The sequence below is a fragment of the Argiope bruennichi genome, chromosome 7 (genome assembly GCF_947563725.1).
Source record: "Argiope bruennichi chromosome 7, qqArgBrue1.1, whole genome shotgun sequence".
In the NCBI taxonomy this organism is placed as follows: Eukaryota; Metazoa; Arthropoda; class Arachnida; order Araneae; family Araneidae; genus Argiope; species Argiope bruennichi.
In genome coordinates this window covers 132,246,132-132,259,726 of record NC_079157.1, presented here as the reverse complement: position 1 = coordinate 132,259,726, position 13,595 = coordinate 132,246,132, and the positions used below count along the sequence as shown (strand labels likewise).

At 30.7% G+C, this 13,595-nt stretch overlaps 1 protein-coding gene across 1 annotated transcript in view; it reads right to left on the bottom strand.

Annotated features, from left to right (window-relative positions):
* LOC129975583 (uncharacterized) overlaps positions 1–13,101 on the bottom strand; it is a 33,311-nt gene extending 20,210 nt beyond the window's left edge. The window contains exon 1 of the mRNA XM_056088645.1: positions 11,434–13,101. Within this exon, the coding sequence (XP_055944620.1) occupies positions 11,434–12,448 (1,015 nt within the window). The 5' untranslated portion in view covers positions 12,449–13,101. The remainder of the gene's footprint in view (positions 1–11,433) is intronic.
* Positions 13,102–13,595: the final 494 nt, after the last annotated feature.

Here is a 13,595-nt window from a genome sequence, read left to right as displayed (position 1 = left end):
CATAATTTTTGGCAGTGGAATTTAGATTGAAGTAAAATGTATTTCATATACATACAAAATACATTCAGCAAAAATAAATTCGTATATCTGTCTATGCTGTTGTATATATTTTAGGGGCTGGCATAACCTGGTTGGTAGGACGTTGGATTCGCATTCCTTGGATTGCGAGTTCGAACTCCGCCGGCCGATGGCTCCTCGTATGCGTGGTAGCTGTCGCACGCATAAATCCTTCATGGCCACCAAATCCGCCAAGTCGAGCCTATAAAACTGGGGGTAATGCATCACTGTCTGATTCAGGTCCAAGTTACGATCTGTGGTTGAATGAATGAAATGTATGAATGAAGTTTTCTCCGTATAAAGGGTTGTGATGAATGAGTAGCTAAGTCGTACACTTAGCCGTAGATGGCTCTACTGAAACAAGAGACGCTCTGAGGCCTTAAAATAGATAGCATTCGTCAGCGGGCTTATGTATGACAAGTGCCATAAGAAACAACGTATCTTTTAGAGTTTTACGGAACAGATTGTAGAATTTGCAATTAGTACAGCAAAAAATATATTTTGTAGGTAGCGATACGTACCACTGGCGCGTGTTTTCAAAGCGTTATTTAGTAATATGATTATATAAATTTTTATAATATAAAATTTCGATGAAAACCGATAAATTAAAATATAAAAAACAGATTTTTAATAATAAACTAAACATATGGAAAACCATTTTATTTTACCAATTAATATGAGGTTCCAAAAACTCTGAGAAGCATGTAGCGATTTAGCCACTTGATGAATGTATTCAGAGTCAATTGAAATTTTAATAAAATTTCTAATATAAAATATAATGGAAAATTTTTAAATATATTGACACAATTCTATCTTAAAGTATAATTCTTGTTTCATTTCCTTATACAAGTATTGTTTCAAATAATTCATGTTTTTACAATTGTTTTTTAACTTCTATATTTTCGATAAATAAATTATTTTTTTACTTTTTAAGAACGCTGATAAATACTCAAATATTAAAAACCTGCAGACTATAAATTAATAATTATAGATGGTATTTTTTTAAACTTTTTTCTTTTTTTATGTCTTTGATGTATTTTGCAATTTATTGTTATTAAATATTATGAAATCTTAAAATTAATTTATTTTCAAATTAACATCTAAAGCTCCTGATAATCAAAAATATTAAAGCATTGCACTGCATTTGGGAACACACAACTATGTAAAATTTTGATGCAGTAGTATATTAAATCAATACTAATACACAAGTTTTTTTTATATCTTTTGTTAATTTTCAATTGACTGGATTTATTGGTTCGTATCAGTTGTTTTTATAACAAACACAAATCTTTTTTCCTGTGTTTAGTAACATTAATCCTTGGTGAACGTAGCTTAAAACATCACTTACATGCCTGAGATGAAGTCATTTTAACCTCATAGATATTTAACTTTTAAGTTTTTTTAAAAAAAAAAACTGCTCCAATGACGAAATAACGATATAAAATTGACTACCAAATTTTAACACAATATTTATAAAATTATAAATAATTAAAATATTATTTAAAAGCCATTTTATAATTATAATTGTAAAATAGCAACATAACTAACTTCTGCTCTGCTGTTCAACAATCAGTAAACAAAACATTGGAAGCAAAGATACGAAATATTTCTTACAACACTGCAGCTTCAAGCGACCAAATCCTCTTTAAAATTAGGCCAAAGATATGCGTTATCGATTCCTCTAACCGGTATTATTGTTAGTGAACGCACATTCCAGGAACAATTACAAACAAAGCTGAACAATTATAAACAAAGCTGGGCTTTATTTTGTGCCTCAATGGAATCCCTGATTGATCCTCTTAAAAAAAGTGCTAAAAAAACCATAAGTTATTCTGCAACTTTTTGTAACCCAGAATCATAAGTTGATCTTTTTTTTAAGATGCACTATTTTTTTAAAGCATTCAATGCTGAACCGTAGTTGAACTATACTCCTAATAATGTTCATCCGACTATATAAAACTTTTTAAAATAGCGATAACGGAATGCATAAAGATCTTGTTTTATTTGTTTATACAATTATGTGTTTATGTGTATTGAATTATTTTCATTAAAAATAATGAAAATATTTAAAGAGGAATTTTGTTTTCTTTAATTAATGATATTATTTATTGGTTTAAAACTTGCCATGTAAATACCATTTTTCGTTAAATACTAAATCATAAACAATAGCTAAAATATAAAGGAATGATGCGTACAAGCTCTTTTAAGTTTGCTTATGATATATTTTTAATGGGAAGATATGTTATCAAAAGTATTTCTTCATTTCCATAAAAAAGAATTTTGGAAAAAAAATCTCTTAATATTTTATTAGTTTACATTAGTGGCTTCTGAAATCAATGGCAATTACTCCTTCCCAAAACTTTTGTACATATTGTTCTTGCTCCTGAGAACAAGCATGATTTAATTATTGATCTAAACAGTATCGAACAAATCCTATTAAAATAACCAATAGTAATAACTTAAATGACAGTAAGCTATTAAACAGAATATTTATTTTAAACGAAAACAAAAATATGCCAATATTTATGCCATATATTTAAAAAAAAACTTTTGAAAATTATAAAGAACGGTTTTATAAATTGCATTAAAATGAAACGGTGCATGATCGCGTTTATTTCTCGAATTCTGTTTCTCGACATTTCGATCATTACATAATCAATTAATTTGCCATCACTAAAATTAGAGTCCTTGTTTCTGGTTTAACTGTCTACACATAGCTTTGAGCTATTTCCCCCGACTAACCGCACTCGAAGGCAAAAATAATTAATGGTTCAATATTCTGAAATCCATTCCTGTTCATCATAATGCATAATATTTACCTTCCTCCCTAGGTAGAGCACAGAATGAAAATGGGATATATGAAATTCTGAGGCGATATTCACCCCTCGTCCAATATCCTATATGGGATTCATATTGAAATTCCGAAAGTGCTTTGTGCTGGATATTTTCCTGGATTCGCATTTTCGGAAAATTTAAAATTTTTCTGCAGTTTCGATAAATATGCTATTTTATATTTAGAATATCACCGTTGATTTACCGGCGTTACCAAAAACAATTTTATTTAAAAAATTATTTCTATTTTTTTTAAAGTATGTTCACCGTCAATTCCAAGGAGTCGAATGCTTAAAAAAGAGTATCCTTAAAGCAAAGGATAGTTATAATTAAAAAAGAGTATTGAAATGGTCATAAAAGGGAAACTACTGGACCAAATGTTATCAAACTTGGTAAACATATAAAGGAGGTCATGAAAATTTCTTTTCCGCCAAAAAAAGAGTTAAAAAAACACACCACCTAGGGGAAAAGGACGGTGTATTCAGTATTGTTATTGACATGAAGACATCGGTTTAAAATGTGTTTAATCGTTTCTGAAACGTGTTACAAAGCATGTTCAATGTGGCATCCAAAGTTTTCTGAAAGAAAATTAAATCGCATTACTGCATTACTCAATAGTAGCTCTTTGCATATCAGGAGGAATGTTACGCACATATTGGTTCATCGCATCTTTCAATTCTGTCAAATTGGTTAGGTTATCACCATAAACAGTGATTTTGAGATAACACACATTGATCATGCTTTGTAACAGGTTTCAGAAACGATTCAACACATTTTAAACCGGTATCTTCATGTCGTATTTTGCTTAACAATATTGCATACAGCGCCATTTCACCCCTGGTGGTGAGTGTTTGAACAGTTTTCTTCGCAGAAAAGAAATTTCCATGACCTCTTTTAAACTATTACCAAGTTTGATTACATTTGGTCCAGTAGTTTTTCTTTTATGACCATTTCAAAGTGGAACTTTAATTATAACCACCCTGTAGAATGTCTTATAATATAAGATATTCTATGTCTTATATTATAAGGCAGAATTATAACACATATATGCAAAAACAAACATCGAAAGTGAAAATTTCACTTTTTCCCTCTTATACTGAAATGTTTTGAAAAGAGCGTTATTTATGAAAAAGAGGATGAGATATGCTTTGAATGATGTCAGTGTCCCGGAATTTTTTTTTTTTATTAAATCATTGAAAGTTAAATATAATTATGAAATTGTTTTAATATTTAATTTAAAAATGAATATAAAACAGAGCTTAATTATTGTAGTATATTAAATAATTCATACAATGAGATACAAAAGATTAGTGTGTTTGTCGTTCTTGAATACATTAGCGTACATTTAATCCTGCTTTTAGTTTGAATTTGTGTTAATATATATTTTAATTAGTTGCTAAGATGCATTTTGGTAATATTATTTATTCGATAAATTATTAACGAATACTGTAGCCCTCAAAGATATACAAAATTCAATCACACATTATTCAAAGCTATACGAAATTCTTCTAACCTTTTAAAAATTTTGAAGTGAAAAATTAATAGCATGTAGAAGTGCTCATTCAATAAAAAGAAGTTTCTTAATAAAGTACATTTTCTTCCTTTAATTACATCGAAAAATTCAAGGATTTAACTTACCATGACCAAAAGTTCAATACCAGATTTTATAGTTTTGGTCTTTCACACCGATTTTCGGGATGTAAAAATAAACAACAGAATAGAAGTCAAATATAACACTATTCATTTACTAATATTGATAATATTTCCTCTTTCTATAAAAATCGATCAGAAATTATTTTTGTTCTACTAATTCACAAAATATTTGTAATGGGTTAGTATCGTGAAGGTCGTACTCAATATCTTAATATTTATTTATTTATATAAAATTATGTATAATAATGCATATTGAATGGGATAAGATATTTAATTGAAATTCATTAGGTAACACGTGTAATCTTAATTTTAGGTTTATTTACTTCGCTAAATCAATTATGAAAACATTTTCATTGCAATTATTGCTAACTGTCTGTAAGTTGAAATGCAACATTTTCTAAAGTTTTCTGTAATGAAAGCTGTTTAAAAAATTGCATCATGAACAAAGTAAGTTTTTTAAGTTTGATAAAATACTTTGTCAATTTCTTTGAAAAAACATTTATTTTCCAAATTCCATATCAAAGCTTATCATCAATTACGCCGTTAATTAACTTGAAATTATTAATATCTGCGTTCATTTAAATATCTAAATGTTACTTTAGACAACCTTTATCAAGCATCTAGAGTCAAAGCCAAAAATAATTAATATTTTAATATTCTGAAATCCATCGCTGCCCTGCTAAACTTCCAATATATACCTTACCTCACTAGGTAATGAAAATGGGTTATATGAAACTCTAAAGCAATATTTACTCCCAATATTCAATATGAAATTCATGCTGAAATTCACAAAGTGCTTTGCGACTGGTTGAATATAAATTCCCTGAAAATCGAAATTTTCGGCCAATAAAGTAGGTTTCTCAGGCAGAATATCTAGCATACTATATGGATTTTGCAGACATTTAGGAAATAAATGCATATTTCGACCTAAACTGTAAAACATTTACAAAATTTTTTTTAAACATCTGAAGCTGATATTTCATTTTCTTCTTCTCTGGCTAAAGTTTTCACATTATAAAACACTTGTTTACACACGATGATTTCTCAATACTTAATACTTTAATACTTAAAACTTAATTACGAGTTAATTGTTGATTTAGTTAAATTCGGATTTAATATAATTGGCTCCATCTGGTGGTGAACTTGAAAAATGTTGATTTCAAAGAGATTTGATGTCGTTTATGACAATAGATTTTAAATTAAAGACTAAGAAGTAGAAAAGAGTTAAAATACAGATTTATGTTTTTTAGAATATTTAATTATATTAGAATATTCCAAAAGTTTCTCTCTCATCGCGTTTTTAAAAAGGCTTGTCACTGGAGACGAAACTTGGATTTTATATGAAAATGGGCATAGAAAATGCATTTGGTATAAGGTTAATAGGCCTTCAACTGTCGCAAAGCGGAACTACACCCCGAAAAATTTCTTGTATCCATTTTTTGGGATTGGAAAGGCTTCCTTTTCTACGTGCTCCTTCTTCAAGGTGAAAGAATAAATTCTACGAAATACTGGATCAATTGAAAACAGCCAGAGCAAAAAAACTCGCTAGAATTAATGAACCGACGAGGAGTTGTTTTTCCATCATGACAACGCGAGACCACATATTGCATTAGTCGTAAGAGAGAAGCTCTTACGGTTTGATTCGGATGTTTTACCGCATTATGCATATTCTCCAGATCACTCTTCATCAGATAGTTACTTCTTTCTGTCCTTAAAAAATTCTCTTCGCGATAAGCGTTTTAAATCCATCAGCGAAATAAAAGCGTCCCTCGAGGATTATTTCTTGTCCAAAACACAACATTTTTGGAAAGAAGGCCTAATGAGGCTTCCTGAGAGATGGAAGAAGGTAATAGAGCAAAAGGTTTCGTATGTTACAAAATAAATAATTTAAACAATAAATATATTGTATTCATTTGATATTAGAAATAGGAAAGTAGCTTATGGGACACCCTAATATAAATATTACTCAGAAATTCAGGTAACTGCATGCTATATTTCGAGATAACAGCAATTTCAACTTTTTTTTTAAAATTCTGGTGTTCATAACTGGCCAATATAATATTTCCAGATGATTTACCTTCTAAAAAAATTGATATTTGATTTACGAAATTCATATGCAATGTTTATTTCTAACGGAAATTATACTGAAATTAAAAAAAAACCGCCTCTATGCTGATAATTGAAATTCATTCGTATCCCCCTCCCCCATATTGAAAATGACTACTATTTTTATAAACCGGGTTGAAACTTGTATATTTTGAATTCCGTATGAAACGATGTATTCAACTTTAATGATCGGCTTTTATCATAGGATGAAATTTAAGCATTTTCATTGTTTTAATCTATTCCAGGAAACTTTATTGAAGGAAAGGGAGGTTCGGCAGTCATAAATGAGATCTGGCTCTTTTGAAATAGGAAATGTCCATTAAGTATTAAATTTTTACGAATATTTAAGACTTTTAAAGAGTTATTTCAACATATGTAAGTTATGAAATTATAATATGATTTCTAATATTCAGGCAAAAATTGCAATTGAATTTTAAATATTTGAAAATACAAGCTTGAAGCTTTTCAAAGATTTTCCAACAAATTCTTTACTTAAATACAGCAAATTAATTCATTCTAAAAAATCACATATCTCTGATTTAATTATTAAAATTAAAAGATTCGTTATTCAACAATTGTCAAAATATTCTTAAAAATTACGTATTAATAAAAGATGCAATAGTTCAAGTACTTGCATATTGATCCACTAACATGTTAATGCGCTCAAACCTTCAATACATTTTCTCAAATTATCTACTTAGAAGAGACTTTCTACTAAGAAACGATGTAAGTGTTAGAGATATTTATTTTAAGCTTCACTTAATATCTGAAATTCAGATTGTAAAGACACTCAATTCAAGGTAAATAAATCCGTTCTTACTTAAAATTTAAAAAAATCGGAATGCCAACGTAAAATCTTCAAATATGGTTTTTCATAACTCATAAAGTAACCCATCTTGTGACTGAAATTTACATTTTCCTTTTAATTCATTTTTCTCTAGAAATTTTCTAATGTAAAACTATTGGTCTTTGCATTATCATGTACTATCAACTTTATATCCAGAGTCTTCTTCGCTGTTTAGTTTCTAAAAAAAAACTGATCTGAGATGTACATTCTTATAATCTAAAATATTTTTTTTTTAATCAAATTTATAATTTTTGGTCACATTGTCTGCCTGCGTATCTCCAGCAGGAAAAGATGCGTTTACTTTTATTATTTGTAAAGTTTTTAAAACTTTAAGACATTTATACATATAACAAAAGGGCGTCATAAAAGGCATGCTGTTCTGGGAGTTGTGTTAGAACGATGATTGTGGTTTGCGTACAAGATTGAATGATCGTGGATCTACGCCATACAAGACAATTTCAATCACTATGAGTTTTTACTTAGTCTGCATTAAAGCATAAAATCTTGGATCTGGTAAGTCAGAATAAAATGTTATATTTACGCCAAGAGGGTTTATAGCTCGTGTATTGTTAACTGGTATGCAGTAACTTATAATATCAGATTAAATAGCGAGGTATTTCTGTTAACTAACTAATTTACTTTAGTTATATTAACGTCCCATTTTTAAAGCAACACTAGGGCTATTTTGGGACGGACCTCGTCATTTTGAACCACGGTCAGATGACGAGGGCGACACCTGAGCTGGCACCCCCTCTCCACAGCACACCACGTCAGTGGGAGGACGTTTGGCCTGGACGGATTTAACATGCCCCAGACCCGATTACACGACGGTTCTTCGATGGAATCGGATCAGGATGTCTAACTCAAATTTCGATTTATTTAAAACTAATTTTGAATAATTTAATAATTAGTAGATAGAAATTAGACTGCTAATTTAAAATCAGTAAATTTTAAATAATTTTTTTAAATTTCATTGAATAATTGCTTACGTTTAATCAATATTAATGAAGAATATAGATTAAAATGCCTTTTGTTTTCCTTTATACTCTTTCAAGTATATTTAGGTAACGCTCCCGAGCAATCTTAAATTCGTAAATTGTGGCAAAAAAATACTTGCATAGAGAAATTATTTTTGTAATATCAATAAATAAAAACCTTAATTTATACAATATTTTTAATTATTCTTTATTTAATGTTAATTATTATTCATTATTCATTTATTATCGAAGTAGTCACATTTATGAATTAGCAACCATCTGATTCAATGAGATTATGGATCATGTTTATCTTTAATTAAATTTCTTCCGCACAACTTTTTATGAAAATATTTTTAAGTATGAAATTATAATAGCCTTTTTAATTGAACAGCCTTACAGTTCTTCTGTTTATAGTGCATATTGCCTATCCTGATAGCAAGAATAGAGCCATGAAATCATAACGTCTAAAAAACATAATTGTCTGTTTCATCTAGTTCACGGTATTATAACTTCACTAAATTCACGCGATTGAATATTTGATGAACAATGAAGACAGATTCAATTTTAGTGCAACAATATACGAAAATTAAGTAAAAAAAAATAAATATGTTTAAAAAATTGTTAAAATTTGGGAAAAATGCGCTTAACAACTCAATTTGCATCATTAAAAAGAGTTATTTAAATATTAAAAAAGAACAAAAATTATTTTTGGGTAAATTTAATTATTACCCTAATTTAAATTTAATTAAAATTATTCATAAATTTCAAATAAACCCGCTCCGATGTTCCCACCCACAAAATTATCTAAATTATTCCCAAAATATGCTAAATTTAGTATTTAGTAGTTCTTGGTTTAATGGTCTGTCCTATAGAGCACCAACACACAATCATCTTTATTATTAGTAAAGATTACGGACTTGAAAAAAAATTTCCAAGAAGTAAAAACGTTTCAAATAATAATTCTAAATCTTTAGATCTGTTTTTATAATCAGTTTTATCTCCCTTGAAATTATGTGTATCAGAAAAATCAATGCATTTTCACTAAATATAAGGGATTATGAGGAAATGAGTAGCAAGTATAAGGAAATTTTCAGTAAACAAAGTGGCATAAGAAAATGTGTACTGATTTGTATTTTTTTTCCTAACTTTGCCCTGAAAACTTTAAAAGGGATATTGCATTCGTTTCCTGAGAGATTTGAATATCATGACTCAAGCAAGCACATGCATGTCGTTCGAAGTGATAAAGTGCGGCAGTGATTCATCTGTTAGTCAGGAAGTTATATGCCTTCAGTGTTAAAACAATGAAGATTTCTTCTTTCAATTGTTAATTTTTAAACCTCGAAAAAATATGAAATTTCATACCAAATTTGATTAGTGCACTTCTGATTTGGTTGTTCTCACAACCCGAAGACGTAATTCTGATGCAAATATTCACTTAAATGACAATTGCATTAGTTTATCTTTCAATAATGCATAGTTTATGACTTATGAAGTGCCCTGCAAGAAAAGCTAATAACCGGTATGAGAAATTCTCGCTTCAGATTATCAGCACTTACAAGAAGACAGAAAAAAAAACTTCTTTTCATGTAGCGAAATAAAATTCTATAATTTAAATGAATTTAATTTAATTTGATTTACGACAAATCGTCTTCATATAAGTTTATGCCCTTCTTACTAATAGAGCATATACAACTACATCCACCTTGTATCAATAAATAGCTGTTTTATGTCAATGTTAAATTAAAATAATTGTATTTCGTATTATGAACTGTTTCGCGCAGTGAAAACAAATATTTTCCTTATATCACAAAATACTTTAATTAAATCAACAAAAGCCATATAGATAGTCATAGATATATTTGTTTTGCCATCCGATATAATCATTCACAATTTTCTCTGGCATTTATTGTAAGGTAGATACATATATACATTTCTACTAAATTCTTGTTGTGCGGTAATTCCCAGTTTATCCTGAGGTGCACTGCTCATCAGATATCGATGCATTTATGTGTTATTCGTGTTATGAATCCTAGGGTGCATTTACATTTTCCACGCAATTCATTGCTATGTAACCGTGTAGACACTTATGTTATATTTCTTTCAATTTCCTAGCAATGAAGCTATAACAAATGGTTAACTAATGAAAATTTGTAGATTCTAGAATAAGAATGGAAAAGAACATTTTTATGCTGGCCAATATTCAGCTAACAAAGTGGTGAAAAGGTAATTTCGCATCTAAATTATGTAAAGAATTTAAGACCATCTCTGATCAACCTGTAAACTTTAGCTGTAAATAATTCGCGATCCGAATCCATTTCTTTTATAGAATGAAGTTCAGAGGGGATTTAAATACCGAAGTTATTTGGCTAGAAAATGAATAAAAGCTAATAATGCATTTTTGGTAAATGAAGGAGCAGTTCTGACTACCACAAACACCTTTTAAAAGCTGAGAAACTTTACTGATTGTGTTACTTGTAATTAACATTATTTACTTAGTTTCTTTATACAGTGTATTTCTGGTGAATATTTATTTATTTATGCTAGATTAGATAAAAAAAATTCTTACTAAATTACAAATGAAAAAAAAATCATCATACATTAATCCAAAATGTATATGGAATATTCATTTTTAAAGCACTGCACTTGAACAAATAACAAAAACACCATGCACACGATGAATAAAATTCAGTATAATACTGGTAGAAAAAGAAAGTATAAAAATGCAAGAGAATGGAATATTTTCTGGTATTAGAAATACATCTCGAATCCCATTTAGATAAAATACAGAAAGTTTCGAATTTACACCCGCAATTCTCATTTCAGCAACAGAAGTTCTGATTTGGAATGAAATTTGGAGAAATTTTTAATTGCAATGAATATTATAATATACAGAAAGATTTAAACAAAGGTCTGAAAAAAAACATTTTTAACTAAATGATATAATAAAAAAGGCTGACTTACCTAGATCATCGATGGTTGGCGACAAGGTCAGGGACACAGCTATAAGCACGACTGACATCACCAGTATGAAGATGGATACAGATCCGATTATCATGATGATAATCCGACGGTGCCTTGGCGGGATGCCGCCCATCTCCAGCTCCTCCTGCTCGTCGAGCTCCTCCTTCTGCTGCTGGGGAGGAAGGTAGGAGCCTCTACGGATGCCTCCAAGATCCACGGAGGCTGTGGAGCCGCGGTGAATGGGATCCAGGCTCGACCTGGAACCCCTGTGGCAGTGGTGGTGGTGGTGGTGGAGGTAGGTTTCCTCATCCGAGTCGAAGTGCGAAGATCGGCGGCTGCAATTGCTGGAACGGCGACTGCCATGACTAGGGCTGGATCTGTGACTGGCGGTGCTAGAACGCCGGCTATGACTGACGCTGCTGTTGCTGGAACGGCGACTGCAATTACTGGGCCTTCTTTTGTGGTGGTGGCCTCCCACACTGCAACTGGAGGACCTGCGAGACGATGAATGGCAACAAACACTGGCATTACTCGAACGCCTGCTTGAGAAAGAAGTCGGTGTCAGACGATCTTTGCTGACGTCCAGTTCCGACCTGCGATTGCTGCAAGTGCTTCCCCTCCTATCAGTGGTCAGATGGAGTTCAGTGTCCGGACAGGAAGCCTTTCTCTCTGGATGATGCTGGTGGTTCTTACCGGTCTTGTCCTGCAGGGAGTACCTACGATTAGCACTCAATGCATCTGGGGGCAATGGCAACAGGTAGTATTCTGAAAGTGGATGCTGGGCGATTGAGCCATTCGGAGATCGTTGGCTTTCGCTGTCGCTAGTAATCAAGAGGATAATGCCATCATGCAGTTGCTGCGTGGTAGCGATGCTTGCTTTTCTTATTTCGACTTTTGGAGGCGAATCCGGGCTGTCAACATATGGTATAGATCCACTGTCTTCTTCAGAAGTATTTACCTCCTGTTTAATGACAGGAATTTGAATATTACTTGGACCTGGCTGTGGCTCTTCCATATCGAAAATTGGCAATTACCGCTGCACGTTATGTGTGTGAGCAATTATATTTTTTTTACTGATTTGTTACCTTCAATGAAACTGTATGCAGATACACTTCAAAATTCTGAAGTTTTAGAGAACTTAGCTGGGTAGTTTCTTCAACTAAAATGTGCAAGATATGTTCTCTTTAGTTAAATATGCCTTATAAAGTTTATTCTACAAACATATGTCTAAGTTTACAAGAAAGTTATAGTATGTTATCCATAGAGTGTTAAATATGCAACTGCTACAGCATAATAAGTATATAAAAGAGAAAAATCAGAAATTTTCATATATTCCAAATGTTCTTGAAGGGTAAAGAATGTATATCAGGAAAAGATTGAAAGTCCTTAGAATGGAATACTAAATCCGTCGAGACGATAGAATCTTGATAAATATATTTTAGTCTTGAAAAATTTTATTCCGATAAGAAGCGAAATGCTGTCATGTACTTTGCAATGTTTGTAAATAGATATCAGATAACTTTGTGCTTTGCAACGTTACTACTTCCAAACCTGAATAACGAATATAAAGCTAGGGCGGACACTCAGTACTTTAATTTTTCATGTTAAAAAGCTTGAAGGAAATATTTGTATTTTGTAAGCTCTCAAATCCTCAGGTTAAAAAGCTTTCTATATATTGTTAAACTTGAGAAAAAAGCATTTAGATTTTTAAAATCTTTAATTTGAGAAAAAGAAATATATTCCTTCACAATGCTGCAGCAGAAATATTTCATCTATTCTATAGTTACGAAGTTGGCAAATCTCTTTGAAAAATAGTCATTTTATCTTTTCATAAGTGAGACGATATGCATGTAAAATGGTTGTCGTAAATATTTCAAAAGTGTAACAGTAATATCTTTTCTTTAAAGATATATTCTACTTTTGTCACGAATCAATCTATGAAATGACCTTTCACAGTTATTAAATTAAGAATCGGTCATTTTTCTGTTATTGCTTTCTTATTCAATATATAGAGTTGCATTCACAACCATAATAACTAATAATACCTATTTATTATAAGTATGGGCACCTTCAAAAACTATTCACTAAAATATCTTAAAGTACAACGAGTCTCACAAACTCACACATTGACAAAAGTTGTTTTCTCGATTGGAAATTACTAT